Raw genomic sequence first — 19029 nt, forward strand, 5'->3', positions numbered from 1 at the left:
TTGGTTTCATGAATTAACCAGAAAATTTTTTAAAAAATATTTAAATTTCTAGTATTTTATATAAATAATTTTAAAAAAAATTCATGTAAATATATATTATAAATAATAAAATTTTAAAAAATATTAGCACAGCACTAGCTCTTTATCACCACCAATTCTTGATACAAAATTCAACTAGTCACGTCTGAGTTTGCCGAGGTTAATCGAGTTTTTCCGGGTTATTATTTCAACCGATCTTTTATTAAACCCGAACTGGTCCAACTATTAGGTCCCAAGTTAACTCGTCGAGCCGAGTTTAATAACTATTGGTTCTAAATACATGGCTCACAGCAAGCATTTTACTTCTAAATTACGTAGAACTTACTATTTTAATCTAAAACAGAACTGATGAATTTTCACTCCTAAATCTTACAAAATATACTAGTAGCTAAAAAAATAGGTTTATAGGGAGTAGTTTTTATTCAACAGTAAAGGAGTTTATTCTGAGCTAGCTTGTTCATTAACCGAGATCACATTTTTTATCCAAACAATTTTAGAAGTGCATCGTCTACATCAAGCCCTCAACAGTGTCAAATCTCCAATATCATCGACCCGAAAACTGCGTCAGAAGCTCAATAGGATCATGGACTGGAAAGGGGCTCATTCTAAGTTTCTAACTCCCCGAGCACACCCATCAGTTTTAACGTCATTTGCTACAAAACCCCACTCTCCCAGTCTAAAACTGCCATGCCGTTTGGAAAACTCATAGGGACAAAAAAATGCAGTTTCACTCGGCAGATGGTGTTTTGGCAACTAAACTCAGTTAAGTTGAGAATTTTCATGCCGCACCCGAAGCATATGCTAATGAAAAGCGCAACTGGCACTAACATCTGTACACATAGATGTGTCCAACCTTCTTAAAATAAAAGGCCTTCTCAATTATCATTTCTGCGCCCCCCACCAAAAAAAAAAAAGAACTCAACAGTGGGATCTCGGAAACTTTAAATGCTCTCATCAAATTAGAATTTGTTTCAGCAGAAGTTGCTAGCTCTAAATCAGAGCACACTTCCTGTCACCTTCTAAGAATTTATATAGCATGTTGCTTGAGCTTGAAGATAGTACGAGTCCTTGTATTTTCTGCCACTTTGAACGTGGATCCCACTGCGAATCCAGTCCTCCCTATAAATCCAAGCATCACGACCAAAATCAAGTACTCCAAGGATCTGCAAATAACAATTTGTGCAAATGACACGAGGAATAAATCAAGTTATCAATATTCTAACTAAAATTGATATAATTCAAATTTGACCACACATAAAACCAACCACAAGCATGAAGGAGAAAGAAAAAATACAATAGTGAATAGTTGACTTACTGCTCCGCCTTTCCAAGACACAAAAGTTGGATTTGTTCTCGACTGTAGAACCTACTTAATAACCATGAAAGTTGGATAATATCAAGATCTGAAACAGCAATCTATCTATATATAATAGTAAAACATAACAATTCACCATGCTGAAATTTCATTGTCATGCATGCAAGGGAATCAGTTATTAACTAATCATATAATACCCCATGTGAAAATTATAAAATAAGATGAGTCCCTTATGCCTTACATGATATGTCTATATAACACATTAATGAAGCTTCGAGGAGAGAAAATAAGAGATTTTTTAAATAAAAAACTTTAGATCAAGATTCCTTGCAATATAGTCGTCGTTTTTTATTATTTGCATTTAAACCAATTAAAAATTCATGTTATTAGCTTTAATTTAAGTGGTATATTGAATATTCTTGATGAAGTAAAACTAGAAAAAAAGGCAAGGAAATTGTCTCCATACTATAACAATCCTTATCAAAACCCCTTAAATTATTTAAAAGTTTATAACAATATAATATTTGATTTACATCCTTATTGTTTTTCAATTAAACCACTTGCTAACAAAATTATTAAATCATGTAATATAATTTTGCAATATTTCTTTAAATTGAATATGGATTGGAAATATTGAATATATTAGATGCACATATCCTAAAATATTTTTTTTCTTACAATTACAATAATTTTCCTGTTTCTTAATTCATCTAAACCAATATCAATCGATGAGTACAAATTTTTGGATTGAATAAATATAATATAAAATGTATTTTGAGCGTAAGACAATGAGTTATAGAATAATTAAGACATGTAGTTTGCTTACGTGTTAGTAGACTCAAATGCTAACCAATAATATTTCACCATCCATTTAAAAAAAGTTAAAACATAAACGGTCACTCTTACCACATGTCAACATAAGAAAGAAAAGAATTAAAAAAAAAAATAGGCACCAAGTTTGAAGAAAGAAAAGATGATAAATTATAAATATAGTAAAAGGAAATGATGGTTTCATGTACAAATGACATAATTGTAAATTTTATCAATTGTTTTTACTATAATGATGCTGTAGCGGTGGCAAAATTATAATTTTTAGGGTTATTTTTTTTAGAAAACAAGTTTTTCTTATATATTTTCTCTTTATATTAAGCATTTTTATCATTTTACACGACCTATTTATCACCATTTTTTTTCTTCATTTTTTTGCAATATTTTTTTAGTTTTTCCTTTTTTTTCTTTACACTTTCTTTTTTGAAAAAAAATATTATTTGCTTTGAATATTTATCACTTTACACTTGACCAGTTTATACCATTCTTTTTATTTTTATCTTTATTCTTTTGTAATTTTTTTATTTTTTTTGAAAAAAATTATTATACAAAGACTAAAGAAATGATGTTTCACTATAGCAATTGCAACATTGTTCCTTTCTGCTATTTAAAAAATTAGCTTGAAATCTTACATGTTTTTACTAACGCATATAATCTTTACTATATTTTATTATATGTAAGCATTGATTTTTTAATTCATGGTTATATTTTTTATTCTATCAAAAAACACGCTAATAACACCCACACATTAATTCGTTTGCGTTAGAAGAAAAAACATTATTCGACCTGCAGCGAGGCGAGTTGAATAGATGCATTAACACTTTGTTTTTGTATATATCGACACAAATAAAGGTGAGTTGAATGCATGTATAGCCGTTTTGATTTATAATTAGAATTTCATTTTAAAAAAAAAACATTTGAAAAGATTGTATTTTTTTCCCAAAAAGAATTATCCGACCCGCAGCAAACCACGGGTCAAATAACTAGTTGTAATCTTAAAAATTTGAATCATTAATTAAATTGATTTTATTTGAGTTTTAAGAGCAAACAAAAAGAAGTAATTGTCTCTAAGTTATTTAAAAGTTTACGATGGTATAAGATTTGAATTATATATCATTTACACCCTTATTAATTTTTAATCGAGTCCTTTCTTATAAAGAAAAAAGAAATCAAGTCATACAATTATATTTTGCTTTTAAAAGGAGTAATTAAAAATTCAAATCAAGAATTTTAATTTTATTGCAAGATATGATTTTTAATATTCAATAATTCTATAAATATTTTTAATCATGTTGAATAAATATGTTTAGGCGGGTAGATGTGTGAACAAGTTTGTGAATTAATTTCTATTCAGGATTTAGATTCATCAATTGATGCAATATATAATCATGCATTTTATATTATAGTTTTCAAAACTTGAAAATAATTAAGAATTTAAATCAAATAAGCATCAAGAATTTTCATTTTATTTTTAAATTTTTTTAATAAATAACTATAAATAATTAATTATGTCGAACTAGTATGTTTAAAAGGGTAAATATGTGAAAAAATTTCTATTTCATATTTAAATTCATCAAATGATACAATAAGCAATGATGGCCAGTTCCACTTGAAGTTTAATATTAGTTATCATATATAAAAAGACATGTCAAATTAAAGACTTCATCGATTGCAAACACAACAACCTCATTTGATGTAGTCCCCAGTGATGTCAGTGGTAAAATTCTCAAGAGTATTTCCTCCGATTTGAACAATATTGTAAAAATAATAATCATAATAAAAACTAAATAAAAAAGGTGCATGGGTCACTGACTAGTTAATAAGTAGAACAAGACTCTAAGCAGGACATTGTCATACTTGTATGACAACTAAATAAATAATTCACTATTGTTATCTGATGAATTCTGCATCTAGTAAAGGCCATGATATTTTAAGTATATAATTATATAATATAGCTATGAACAAGGAAATCAAAGACAGAAAAGACTAGTCATAAACATGAAGAAAATAGATCTGTAAGCTAACCTCAACAGTATCAATTGCTTCATTTGAGGGAATTGCATGTAAAACTCTGCAACAAGAAAGATGAACATGAATTGAGTAGATAAAATTATCAAGAAGCTACCATCATTTTATAGGAACTGAAACAATGCTGTAATTAAGCAGAATTTAATTGACTCTTCGTTGAAACTTTTTCGAAACAAGCACATTCTAAAGCTTCAGCACTTGACTTGGTACATATTTTTTGTATTCTACTAAATTTCTGTAATTAAATGGAGAAGACAGATCCATGCAGCTGACACCAACTAGTTTGAGATTGAAGTCTTAGTTAAGTTGGGGTTGAGATGGTCAGAAAACTAATAACAGACAAGGACTAAAAAGGTTGGAGGTGAGGCAATCCTCTTGAACAATGGAGCGAGAGCTTCATCCACCTGGTTGAGTTAGTATATTCTCTGAACTGAAATGCTGAAAGTCTTCCTCTCTTGAGAAGAACGTTGACAGATATAAGTGGGATGGTAAATAATCTATCCCCTTGAAAAGAAGAGTCAAGTTGGTTCGGTACTATTTCTTTTTATCTGACAAGTGCCTTAACTTTGCCTGAGAAAGATTGTAAAAATTACAGGTTTGCACTGGTGTCTTCCCGCACCAGATCATGATCCATTGATGGCTGTTTTATGGTTTTCCAATTGCTAACTAAATATATTGCACATACTTGAAAGCATCTTAAACAGGGTTCATCATAACAGACAAGGATTGTGCTCATAGTAGCAACGGAAAAATTATGTGCTTTACTATTAAAATAAAAAAGGAACCAACCTTTCCTCCACAGCAGGAATAAAACCAGCTGTCAAAGCCTCTCCACCAATCTAGAGGACAACAGAGGGAAAAACTATGTCAATCATCCAGGCAACAAGAAATAAAGAGTACGATCTCATACAGTAAATCTTGCTGCCAAAACTCACCAATTGTATACTGCAAAACAACTTTCTTTGGAGGTCTATACGACCTGTCCATAGAGCACCAAGTTATGTTAATATCAAATTACAGTTCAATTAAGGCAAGTATAATAAATGTACATGAATCTTACCAGTGGAAAGAATGCTACTAGTGATAGCTTCAGCAAGGCCAACCTTCTCTTCTTTCTTAGGCTTAGAAGGAAAAATCGGATAGCTCTCCCACATAGGATATCCAACATTAATGCCAGGAAATAAACCATCTGACATGTCAGGCCTTCTAGGATATTCTAAATGCAATGTATCTTCGAGCATATTCTCATAGTCATGGAACCTGATGATGCTCAGTGTCATGGTCAGAAAAAACCAGTAATTCAGCGCAATTGTTTAAATCAGGCAAGGTAAGACACCTAGTGCAAAACAAGAAAACTCAAAATATATCCTACCAAGATCGAGGTGGTGGAGGATATATATCTGGAACCAAAAGTGTGGGGTAGAACAGACCCATGGGAGGCACCTGTTCATGAGAATAATCAAGATTATAACTTTATTCAGCTAGACATCCTTAAGGAAGAGGATGAATCTCAGAAAATTTTGACAATAGAAGGCATACATTAAGAGCAGTTAGTCGAGTTTTGTGAGATCCAGCAGGCATGCCATCCTCATAAGAATGAACTACAGTAACAGCATCAAGCTCCCCCTCCTGTACACAGGGAAGTAAATTGCAGAGGCAACAAAATGATAAAAAAAAGCAAGTTTTATAGTAGCAATGCCTTATTGACAGGGTATCTGGACCACTTTTGAAGTCTTAAGAGTGTCTGATTCGGTTTATAATAAACTAAGGTTAGGGGATCAGTCCTCCCAGGACTGTGTTTGGCAGCTCATGCATGCTGAATAGAACATAAGTAATAGCAAACTACCAAAGGAAACTAAATACCAGATGATATTGTACACAAAATTTCCAAAGAAGTACATGATTGAGGATGCTATTAAAAGAAGCATCAGTAAAACTATTTTAGCAGAAAAAAGGCACAACCAACAAAATTATTTCACAGTTGGACTTTGTCCATCAAGAAATATAACATCGGTGATTGTAAACAGCATACAATTCAAGGAAAATCAAGCATGTTAAATAGGAACATGAGCTCTACATATAAACCTGAAAAGAAAGGCATAATATAGAGGTATGTAATCATCATTCATGTCCGAAATCTTAAGTTCTCATGGCATTTTAAGATCAACAAAATAATGCAATAGACTTGAGTGAAAAATATCGACTTTGAAGATCCAGATGGTTACAGGTTTCTTGGAACTAGATAACAGATCATTATCAGGATTTTGATTTTCCTATTTCTGTAGTTAAAGTGTAAAAAACTCCGACAAAATTCCTTGTTGTAACAAATGACATATAAAACATGGTTTATTCATGAATGAAATCAATCACCACCAGAGACTGACTTTATAAATCAGCTTCTGATTCTGTAATAAGCGGAAGCACACTTGTGTGCTAAAAGAATGGAAGAAACTGGCAGCGTAGCTGATGCATGACAATAAACTGAAAAATTACAGAAAAATAAACTGACCTTTATTTTACAATAGGACTCTTTAAGTCGGTTAAGCATCAACAAATCTATAGGCTTTGTCAACATGTCAGTCCGAACTTGGGGCCATGTCTGATGATGCCTCTGAGTCCACAGAAGGCATCTTGATATATCCTGATGAAAAGTTGATTCACAATGAAATAAACTTTGTCTAGAATATGAGGCAGATATATTCTACATATAGTATTTACAGAAGCTAAACAGCAAGTGACATTTAAAACACCATCAGTTCAAAGGATAATCATTCAAGCATCACGTTGATGCAGATTGTCCCAGAGTGCATTTGAATTTTGTTATATGAAATTTCCCTAAAACCAAGAAACTAGAAATACTGAGTCAGAAAGCAGAAGACATGAAGCATGACCAACACAATCTAAACATGTGCCCTGCTTTTTAATTGGCTCTCAACATTGAAGGTATGAGAGTGGATAAATACTAAATCACCCATTTGTGTTCCATAAGGATATCATCATCCTTGTCTCTTCTTCTTTTTTCCCCTAGAGTTAACGTTTATATCACCATGGGATGGTAATATCATTTTTTGGAAAGACTCTGAAGCAAGTAACCATCACCCTGCTGGCAGGAACAATGGCGTGGAAAATGAAGAGAGCATAAGGAAACCTAAGATCATCAGAATTGGTAGATTTCAACTAAAAATTAAAGTGGAACTAGTTATGCTGATCATTGAAGTTGCAGCAGATTGCGGAACAGTATGCATCATTAAGGTGGTGGCCTCATAGTTACCACTCTCCCAATCTAAAATCCCCCTTACTAGGTATGTATTTTGGGATTGTGGTAGAGTTGACAAAAAGCCAGTTTGAGATAAAAAGCACGCCTGGAATCCCATCCAGATGTTGGTAACTTAAACTGTGGCAAGCTAGAAAGAAAATTTGGAATCCCAAGTGGATGTTTGGTAACCATGGTTTTTAGACATCAATCCCTGAACACACCCTAATGCAGCTTTTAACCCTGGCATGGGTAGCTTAAAATCTGGTCAGGCTGATTATCCCACAAGTTATTTCATCACAAGGGTTCTCAATCAGGTCAGTTTTATCTTCTGTAAAAAAAAACATTACAAAAAAGTTCAGCCAACAACAACAAATGCGCATTGTATAATATATGAAGCTGAAAGCTAGACTTGTCAGGACAGCTTAAGGGACATTAAGTATGCATGTACATCACACAAACTCAAGTAAGAGATATTCACTAACTAAAGCTTTTAACAAGTTCAGTGTTCAGTAGTGAGCTGAAGGATGAAACTAAAATCCACACCTCTCCACCAAAAGGCAAAGTCTTTTCTGTACTAGGTAGAGCCACACCATCCTGAAAACCCAAGTTGAAAGTAGTTAGTTATCACAGTGACATGGCCTTGATATAACATTGTAAGCATTGACCAAATGACACTGTTAGGTAAAACTAAAAAGAATGAAAAAGAATCTCAGTTTAGGGGAGGAGGGGCAAAGCCACATGACAAGCAGTTATTTGCTTCCTTGCAACTACACACCAAAAAAGACAAGTTCTTCTAGTGGGATGAGAGCAACATAGAGGTGCAATGACAATGCTTGAAGAAGCAACAAAGATACTGAAGTGGTCAAGGTGGCATCAGAAGTTTTTAAGATAAAGATGGAATAATTGGTGATTCTAAAACCAGTAAAATACTGAATGAGGCAAATCAATAGTAGTGCAACCAGGGAGCCAATGTTGATTCGAAGAAGGTGAGAAAGTTATAGAGAGTAGCAACACCTCATAATAGCTGGGGTAGCATGATGACAACGATGGGGTGGTGGCAACAGAGTCCAAAATGTTCTTTATAGTGGTAAAAATAGTAACAAAAGAAAATATTTGAATTCAAAACATTTTTTGTTTATATTTACACAGGAGATTTTTCATCACCCAAACTCACTACTGTGTTGACAATAAAGCATTTTTTTTCCCTTGATCATTGAGAAAGTATTCCCTTCATTGTGCCCACCCCAATGGGAGTTCAAAACTGCAGTCTCCCTTCTAACAGAGGGCAGCAGTGTAATTGACCAGTGAACCATTGAGCAAACGGGGTATATTTGGACAGCATAGCCTGGATGTTTATGAAGCTAAATTTAAGAATAAAATTGCAGTTACCTCAACACAAACAACAGATGTCACCTGAGCACCCATATTAACAATGCATGCTGTCGATAACCCATTCCCAAAAACTGCAGCAAGACCTTCCTGCAACAATCATTTCAGAATAAATCATCATATAGGAGTGTATACCATAACAGTGTCAATGTGGAAAAGCAAATCAATAAAGAAGACTACCGATAGCAACCAACAAATTTAACGAAATTGTAGGTGCTCTTTATTGCACCATCTCAAACGGAATGCACAGTTTAATTTGCTGCTTTCAAAATAATGAGGAACTGATTGAAACTGGAAAAAAAACATGATGGATAGTAAACCAAGCTAAAAGAATGGTAGGTAAAGGCACAGGCATGGTGGGTCTGAAGTAAGAAGTTGGATGCTGATATATGACCTAGATCTTAAATTGATATCATTGATTTTCTTTTCAACTATAAATTATAGTAATTTATCCAAATTTTAGTCAACAATCAACTAAGTATGAAAGTAGTCAAGTAAATTCACATGTTTGAGATTTTGAGTATATTTGTTGATGAGTATGTTTGGCAATGCCTTAAATTGAAGTAATCAGATGGGTAATTAACAAATATTTTCAAATCAAAACCTGAAGTAAACAAAATTTTAATTGGACAGACAGAATGTCCTCCAATGATAACCGAATTAAAATGGCCCCCTTCCTGTTTTAATTTGTTCTTTACATCCCTTCATCTTTACCAAATTATCATTAACCTTGTAAACAAGAGAATATCAAATGTTAAAAATATAAATTAATGGAATACTTTATGAAGAGTGTCGCAATTTAAAGTTGGCAATTACAATTTTCAGTAGCACAAAAAATAAGGGGGGAAATATTTTTCTGAAAACAAAAAAGAAAAGAACCAAAATCTTTCTCACTCATCTATGACCTCCAAACCTTCCTCATGCCACACTACTTCATTGTTACAGATCTATCCACACCAATAGAATCCCCTTCGAAAACAATTTCTACTGTGCCTAGCATAACCGTCTCCAACTCCAACATTCAAACAACATATGAACAATAAATTGATTGATGTATATCAAGCTTCGCCACCACAAACTACAATCTGATGCTGGAATCATACATTAAAATATCACTAGGTAAAATTATTTTTTTCAAAAAAAAAAAAAGAAGTCTCTGACCTGGTGTACTACTGCAGAGCTAAAGCGCAAGTCTCGTAATGCTATAGACAGCATTTCCTTTATTTCTGTTCATGACATGTAACAACAGGACATTACTAGAGTTTTCCAAGTTCTATTCCCTGCTAAACCAAATGTGAAGATGTGACCTTATAGGAGAACTGGAGAAGCATAAGCATCCATGAAGCAGTTAATGCACCAATAGGACAAACAGAAAAAGAAAAGGAAAAGGAAAAGGAAAAAAAGAAAGAAATCAAGACCAGTGTGTCATAGAAGGAAAGGAGCTGAGAAAAACCAGGTATGCAAGGTAGAGCTTCCAAGTGTTTTCTTTTTTGCGTTGACCCAGTTGCACTAATTGGCCATAGAATGGCCAGTGAAAAAAAGAGAGTAGGGAAAAGCAGATCCAGGCCAAGAAAACATGTAAGTGCATGAAAATAAAGGAAACTCGCATTTTGGCTACACTAGCACAACAAAATGACAGAACATCTGAAATAGACTTCAAGCCAGTGATATTAACAGCCCATGCAAACACGAATGCAAAGGTGCTCACTAGCCCAAGGCATATAGCAGAAATATGCAAGCACATGCCTAATAAAAGTAAAGTGCACAATTTTAAATGTGAATCAACTATTCCCAAAAGAAATAAATACAATTCAGTAAAATCACCTATTACCTTAAGGGTATGTTTGCTAAAACGGTAATGGGAGTTAAGAATTACCCGTGCCATTTAAGCATGCTTGATTCAATTTTTGGAAGGGATTTAATTATTGAGGGGATGCTAAGTACCCCCAAATTGGTGTTTTTGGAAGGTATATTTTGCCCTCCAAGCAATATTATTTGGTTTTTACTCTCTCTTGTGCCTTTTGTCTCAAAATACACACCTAATAATTTTTTATGTCTCTCTCACCAGTCATTACTAATAATTTAATTTCTCTCTTTTTCCACTAGCAATTCACCTTCAATTCATAAACATACCAAAACTCCTTAAAACTAAATTTTACACCCTTAAAAATTACTCTTGTAATAACTCATCCTCATTTTTTAACCTCGTACCAAACTTCACCCAAAAGTTAGCACATGGTGCAACTTCACAAAGAACCCCAAAGCAGAGAATATGAGTGATTGACTAACTGATACTTTGAAAAGCATGGTGACAAGGTCATAGATTGTGTCCGGATAAAATTTTTGAGGAAAATGAAAAAAAGAAAATTAATGCCTACAGCTTCATGCACTTTGACAGCACTTCATGAAATGAGCTTACTTTAGAGTCTAAACTGTTCTTTTACCTTGGAGTTTGGGGTGATTTAAAAACATTATTCAACTAGACATGCTACCTGGACTCTTGATAGAGTAGGGCTACATCAACACTAATTTGATTAACAAACATGATAGGGTCTTGCTTCAACCATGGTTGATCATTCATAGTAAGTGCACATTGTTAACATGTTTCATTTCATCCATGGGACCAACATGAGAATAACGACTAGATTTTTCCATCTGAAGTTATCGTAAGCTATATAAAAAAAAACTACCAAGATATCATTACCGCGATTATCAAATGTTTCTGGAAAAACAAGGATCGCAGAATACATGTTTCTTTCCGAGTGAGGGATATGCAGTTTCTCTATCAATATCCAATCCCAAATAGCATGTATGTCCTCAAGCACCTAAGCAATAGAAAATAAGAAAATACCAGTAAATAACTAGAGCATGGTTTCTTATATTATGGATATGCTAAACTGTTGGAAAATAATGCAACAATGTTAAGCTTGGTCCACATCAACAACAGACACACAAGGTTGCAGTACATAATAGCACTTTCCAAAGTGGTATTGTTTTTCTCCTTCAGCTGAAAAGGGCACATACAAATGAAATCATGTTTGTAAGATAATTAATGCAAGGACGAAACCTGCTGCAAAGGATAATGTTGTGAGATGTTGAAATGACCTCTGCGAATAGGACGGCTTAAGCAGTATGGCTCTGTTGGGGAGATTCTAAGCGCTTCTTCACCAAAAATGTGTCCTCTGAATTTGCGTTCCCCTGAACTAATCCCCTCAGCATCAGTGCCTTCATGTTTCTTCACATACTCGCCACTTGTACCTTCATTTTTTGATGATCCTGCACAAACAATTTGCATGTATTAGGATCTAGACACAAATTCACTTGAAACTAATTAATAGGAAAGCTAAAAGCCTTAATGCCTGCGAACTTATTTTTTATCAGATGTGGCACAAAAATCAAGAGTAGTCAGAAACTCAGAATACAAAAAATACAACAGTTAAATAAGAACCATCACTTGAATGAGAACGTAATTGATCCTTCAAGCTTTATATTTAACAGTGTAACCATAAAGATCACACAGCCAACATATATTATTTAATGCCAGACAATAAGCACAGACAACACCATAAAAATGCAGTCTATCAATCAAGAGCAACCTATGCAAAGGAATCGCTATGAAATGTGCCAAGGATCTCTTATCTGAAGTCAAAACCACAAAGCAAAATAAAATAATCCATCAATAAAATCTACTATCTATCCAAAAAAATTTGACGTAGTCTTTTGACCCTGCATAGGGATGGTAAACCATTGGCACGGATGAATTGGGGGTGGGGGGCTACCAAATAAGTTCCCATGTGATGGCCACCCCAAAATGAAAATGTTACATCTGGCCCTTCGAAACATCAGATTCTGGATTTTTCATTGCCTTGGTACCATTTTTTTCATAGCATATATTTAAAGAAAACAGACTCCATCTTCATGTAATCTGGCCCCACCAGTGCTAAATTAATCCAAGTCAAATGTAATTAATAATATACAAACCTTCAAACATGACGCAATAATGGTAAACTGTACCAAGATTCCATCATGACTTCTGAAGCAATTAGAGATGGTATGTCATACACTTTCCAGGTCAAACAAGATGCCCACCAAAAGGTTTTGAAAGTTTTAAAGATGGAAACATCATAACTAGTACAAAAAGTAATTCAGTTTATCGTAACTACCATGTATATTAGAGAGAACAACATTCATTCTATTACCTAAAGCCAAAGAGGAATTAGTGTCCTGCTCATATACATTAGCCCATTGGAAAGCCACACCCCTGCCACTCTGTGGATTGTATCCATCAGCACGTCCTATCTGCAGTATGAGTTGATTAGTATAATTCCATAAGCAATTTCTAACCATTAACTGAGCTGCATGTCTATAGCCCCTTGTCCCTCTAAACTATATATTTTATACTAACTTTAATAAGGTGTTTGGGATAGTGATAACTGTTGCTTTTCAAAATGTTTTTTTTTAAATAATATTTTTTTTATTTTTTTAAATTTATTTTTGACATCAACACATCAAAACGATCGAAAAACACCAAAAAAAAAATTAATTTGAAGCAAAAAAAAATCAAAATTTTTGAAAACTCAGGTTGAAACCCTAAGAATCACATATATAACCACAAAAAAGCAGGATTGCGAAAAGGGAACTCCAGAGACAGTGCCACAGTTGTCAAAGCCTTCTAAACCAGTTAATAGAGTAGCAGCAATTCTTCCAAAGTGGAGATTATAAGAATAATAACACCAGAAAACCGATATTGATCTACAGACCACCATGACAAAGACTAAATTAGGCTGAATGGATTAGTAGTAGGTACCTTGCGTGGGAAAGAATTGTTGGCAACCTCTTCATCCAGAAAAGGTATTTTCAATAACGATGCTATCTTCAAGAAAAAAGGAAGGAAAAAAAAATCAAGTCTTACACTGTTCCTCGGGAAACGTAGAGACAAAAAATGCGAATAGCACGGAGTTAACTCACTATATCATATGCCTTCTCGCGTTCCATGTGCTGTACTGTTGTAATCTGCGAATTCAGCATCTAAAAGCGAAAAAAAATTAACAACAAAACAAAGTAAAGCTGTAAAAAGGTAGAAAAGTGGCAAGTAAGAACTGACCTGATCTTGGACTTTGAATTTGGGAATTTGATTAGCATGACGAGCAATGCAGTGAGGAATATTTAACGGTGCATCTTGTGTAGCTAATCCTATTCGGATATTTGCCGAGCCTAAACCAATTACAATTAACAAAATTAAAAATCGGTTATATTTACTTGCTATAATGGATGATGATTTGATTTTCTAGGGTTCTAAAGTGAAGTGAGTACCTGGATTGATGACTACTAAATTGGATCCTCGGTCGGAGACGAGCTGTGAAGGGATTACCGTCTTCAAGTAATCCTGCCATTAAACAAAAAAAAATGCTTAACAGTTTGACTTGATTTAAAAAAACGAAAAGAGAATTGTTGGCGCTTTTACCATTTCTGTGAAGAAGAGGTGAGCCGCAGGAGAGACTTGTTTTAAACTGGCTGTGCTCACTCCACTTCGTCTGCGTTTCTTCCTTAGGAATACAGTCGTCTTCGGCGTTTTGTCCAAAAACGTTTTACTGGAGCGAGCGATTTTTCTACGAGGGAGAACTGAAAAAGTGAAAACTAACTAGTGTACCATTAGCTATCTATCATTTTTGAACGACACGTCAATTGCTAACTCTTGCAAAGTTATTGCAACATTCTGAATTATTATTTTTCATTGTTAGAAAAAAAACAATTTTTACATAAAGGGCATTGATTTCTTTTGTTTGACAATATAAAAATATTTTTGAGCCAACATAAACCAAAACTAAATCGATCTCAAAAATACACCCTTTATAGTATATTTAAAAGAACTTAATAAATTTTCCAAAGTATTAATAACAGTAAAATAAATTACTGTTGTTTCAATGTTTAAGAGTATAATTATTATTGAAATAACAGTTATTTTAAAAAATATTTTTTTATTTATAAATATATTAAAATATTATTATTTTTAAAAAATTTATTTTTGAGATTATGAATCAAACGATATGAAAACATTAAAAACATTAATTTAAAATACAAAATATTAATTTCTTTCAAAAACATTCCTAAAATACAAAAACAAATCAACTCTAAATTTAACCTCAACTAAATTTTAATCCATGCTTAGTACTAGAAGTCAATTAATTGTTAACTTGGGACATTGCTTGAAATGGTTTCGAACAACAGAGAACATGCCGGGTCAGTAAACAAGAGATAATTTTTGGAGGTGAACGTATTGATAATCGTCTGGCCCCAAAAATTAAATAAACAGAACACTTTTCTGGTTTAGTAAAATTACTCGTCTAAATGGGCAACTGAGGCTTAAAAAATATTAATCCATGACCAACCATTCACAAATTCACGAAAATCATAGCCATATTCTAGCTTAACAGATGATAAATAAATTTCATTAGATAAAATGGAAAGTATATCGAGCCAAACAACAAAAGAACTAACAAATTTGGGTATCATATAGATGGCTTCGGAAACATCCATAGAAATATGATATGTGCAGCCACTCGACACCCTGAAAATTTTCAGCACCTACAACAATAATCCAATCTTTAAAGTTTGCTTCTTCGTTATGCCTAGCCCACTTTTGCCTTGGGAGTCTTCTTCTTGAGCTGTCTATTTGGAATCAAGTTCTTCATCCCTATGAAGAAAAGCAATGCACCAAAAAGTGCAACGCTCTGCAAAAACATCACAAACCCAAAAATAAAGGTGGTTTCCCAGCATAAATGCAAAATAGAAGAACAAGAGAAAAGGGGAGCTAAACAACATCAAAAAGTCATATGTCAAGACAAACCTGCAAAAAATCATTTAAGAGAACGAAGTACTTGGACTCATCCCGATCGTAGTCATAGAAGTTGTACAGAATTGGGGAGGAAAGCGCCAAGTAGGTAAGCTGAAGCAAAATAGATATACTGAAATATTTACTTTGATGATGACTGTATGAATCAGAAGCAGCTTCTGGGCAGAGCCAAGCAATGATTCATCGCATTCTAAAGGCGATCAATCAAATAAAGACCCAAAGGAAAGGAAAATCTAACCAGGAGATAAGCACCAACAGGGCTGCCAAATACAAATAAAAAGCCCCCAAGACCCTTTAGAACAATCATGCCCGCTACCAAATGTCTAGGCTGCATAGAATACCTCTGAATCAGAAAGTGAGCAGCATACAAAGTGAAATGACACCAAAAAAAATATGCAAGAATTACAGAAGCAACAGGTTAAGGGGAAAAGCTCTTACATCAATGTCCGGGACCACTACCCCCAATTGAGAGGAAATATGCTTCTTGACAATAGCAAGCTTGGAAATCAATTCCGGCACAGCAGGGCCACCATCTTCGCCAAATTCGTTGAACCTAAGCATATACAAAAAACATCAATACAGAAGCATGCAACATTTTGCTGGAGTGCTCAACAACCCCAGTAAACCGTACGAGAGCATTGCAAATTGATGACTATATAGATTTAGTCAAGCACTAGTTTACCGATAGCATAGAGAACATCAAAGTTCACAGAAGCTAGTATCACCTAGCTTTTTAGTTAAAAAAATACCCATAAACCCCCCACGCTAAATAACGAAGCTCGACAGAAAATGGTAGTTTAGAAGCTGCCAATCATTAGGCATGCTTTTTGAAACATTAAAAAATCAGAACACGGTATTACATGATAAATCATTGTTACACATCACATTGCTCGTTTTGGGAGACACCATGAAGATCACTTTCAGCAGTAAAATCAGACTTCAAGAATGCACACAAGGGCTTCTTTGTGCATTTGTCAATATACTAAAAATGTGTCTAAATAATTGATCAAATAATCATCAGCAGAAGCAATTTTCCACTGAAGAGAGAGGATTCACGGCATTAGGCATTTTCTCTTTGCTAATGAGACGATAAAATTAAAAAATTAAAACGTTTGGAACCCAGTTCCATAATGGGTTGAACATCTAACAAAAACAAAAAATCATAAGCGAAAACAGCAACATAAAGACGTCTACAACTAGCATCGGATCTGGGAGAAAGGGGCCCAGATAAAAAGCACATGAATCCTTCTTAACAAGCGACAATGAAACGAAGAAGTAGATAAAATTAAAGAGATCTAAAAGAGAGAAAGGAAGTGATGGTGTACATTTGCCAAGCTGAGAGGATGAAGAGGGAAGCGAAGAGAACTCTGCCGAGAAAAGAGAAAAACCCCATGCCTGTCTCTCGGTTGTTTTTTTCCTTCTCGAATCTATGTGGGTCTCTCTCCCTGTATGTGTGTTTTTGAAATTAATTTCTACTAGTTTTCAGCTGTGGCATATACCAAAGACAGGGTTGGTCAAGAAAGATTAGACACACACACAAATGTAAAGATTAGAGGGGCACGCCCTTTACTATTATTATCTAAGTGTAATAATTAGGTTCTGACCTTTCAGTTAATTACCAGCTATGCCACCAGGATTTCCAACAGAATTAGAGATTAATCTTTCTTTCGCCCCCATAATTTCTTCTCGTCCAATGAAAACCAAACTTAATCTCCGGTGATTGATAAGGCAGCGTATGTACGTTAATGTTGTTTTTTAAAATGTTTTTTTTATATATATTAAAATAATATTTTTTATTTTTTATTTTTTATTTTTAATATTAAATATTAAAATAATTAAAAAATAATTTTTTCACCACAGAAACAAGCCGAATTATATTGCCAAATTGCATGCAATAAAAGGTTAAAAGGCCGGGTCCAGAGAGGTATGTGATTTTCTGTCGTGTCATTGGGCATGATTTGTTATGGTCTGAGTTAGGAGATAAATAAAATGGATTGCTTTTTTTATAAACCACATCCCTCTTTCCCTTTTTTCTTTTAAAAGGTATTATAAAATAAACTTTCATATATTGAAATTAAATGTTTTTTTAATAAAAAATTTTAAACGGCTTATCTACTTTCATAAAAAATTAATTTCTTATGTTTTTTTCCTGGGATTAAAATCATGGATGATAATGTGGGAAACATATTCTTTTACCCATTAGGTTAGACCTTTAAAAGTTAAAAGTTTTAGGTAATAAAAATTAATTTTTTTTTTATTCACGTGAGGTGTCCGGGTCAGCTTGCGCGCACCACGACTATTCCCCACGGTCCACTGGACATCCTGCAAGCCCAAGGACAGGTTAGGCACCGCGGGGGTGATAGGCGTGCACATAGAGGGTCGAACCCGAGACGGGGGCGGAACAAGTCACACGGTTAATTACAGCAGCTAGACCCTCAAGTGCAATAAAAATTAATTTTGCCTCGGCTGGTTATGGCCCCATGGCTTATGTATATATATCTACTAAAGAAGAAGCTTGTATGATTGAAAGCTATGTGATGCAGACAAAGTTAAAGATTTGAAGAAAAACAAAACACAAATATTTGTTGAGTAAGGGGTCTCTAACCTTAAATTTATAGTTTTATTCTTTTTAAAAATAATATCAATAAAATATTTTTTCCTATAAGGTTTTCATAACCTTAAATAGCTAGAAAACCTACCTAAACTAAAAAAACAAAATATAAATCTGAAAAATACTAAAAAAATAACCATAAAAATTAAAGCAAAGCAAGAAATCCGAATTAAACAAGAAAAATAACAAACCTGCTGAAACCATGATCCTAGGACAAGAATTTTGATATCTCAAGACTTGATCGTATGCATAGGGTCATAGACGCTATAATTACACCTTATCTTGAACTTAAATTTGTTTTATTAATCTATAAATACATCTATCTTAGACAAATCATTACCTAATTATAACAAATCTATTCCCTCATAATTATCTACTATCTCGAGCTTGGCTGCATCACTGTCTCGTCCTCTATGGCGCAAGAGGTGCAGTGTGCAGGAATTAGTGGAGGAAACATAAACCCTTAGAAGAGCATGTTTTTTTTCCTAAAAGAAATGCAAATCATAATGGTGGCTACCATAGCATATCAATGGAAACCAGTCTCGCAATTGGCAAACCGGAAATAAAACTTCACCGGTTCGCAACTCTACTAGCTCTCAGAATCAAAGCTCGGATAAGTTTACACACAAAAATCCAAGTTTGAAATAAATAAGCCAACGTTATCGTAGAGTTACAAGCTGGTCAAACTCTATTTGAGAGTACTTTTTAAA

The 19029-nt window shown here is 33.8% G+C and overlaps 2 protein-coding genes across 2 annotated transcripts; both read right to left on the reverse strand.

Moving 5' to 3' along the window:
• Positions 1-778: 778 nt before the first annotated feature.
• LOC133697791 (actin-related protein 9-like) lies at positions 779-14494 on the reverse strand. The gene is made up of 20 exons (XM_062120566.1): positions 14320-14494; positions 14169-14241; positions 13960-14069; positions 13824-13883; positions 13663-13728; positions 13055-13154; positions 11923-12131; positions 11560-11680; positions 10017-10081; positions 8856-8945; positions 8010-8060; positions 6720-6851; positions 5750-5839; positions 5583-5653; positions 5271-5470; positions 5146-5189; positions 5000-5049; positions 4208-4253; positions 1355-1405; positions 779-1202 (listed from the first exon to the last, which is right to left on the reverse strand). The coding sequence occupies exons 1-20, from the start codon at positions 14320-14322 to the stop codon at positions 1059-1061; spliced, it is 1776 nt and encodes a 591-aa protein (XP_061976550.1). The 5' UTR covers positions 14323-14494; the 3' UTR covers positions 779-1058.
• Positions 14495-15275: 781 nt separating this feature from the next.
• On the reverse strand, positions 15276-17249 carry LOC133696762 (uncharacterized). Its single transcript, XM_062119038.1, has 5 exons — positions 17034-17249; positions 16147-16261; positions 15947-16036; positions 15703-15801; positions 15276-15586 (listed from the first exon to the last, which is right to left on the reverse strand). The coding sequence occupies exons 1-5, from the start codon at positions 17099-17101 to the stop codon at positions 15485-15487; spliced, it is 474 nt and encodes a 157-aa protein (XP_061975022.1). The 5' UTR covers positions 17102-17249; the 3' UTR covers positions 15276-15484.
• Between the last annotated feature and the right edge of the window lie 1780 nt (positions 17250-19029).

This window comes from Populus nigra, chromosome 6, assembly GCF_951802175.1.
Source record: "Populus nigra chromosome 6, ddPopNigr1.1, whole genome shotgun sequence".
Taxonomy (NCBI): Eukaryota; Viridiplantae; Streptophyta; class Magnoliopsida; order Malpighiales; family Salicaceae; genus Populus; species Populus nigra.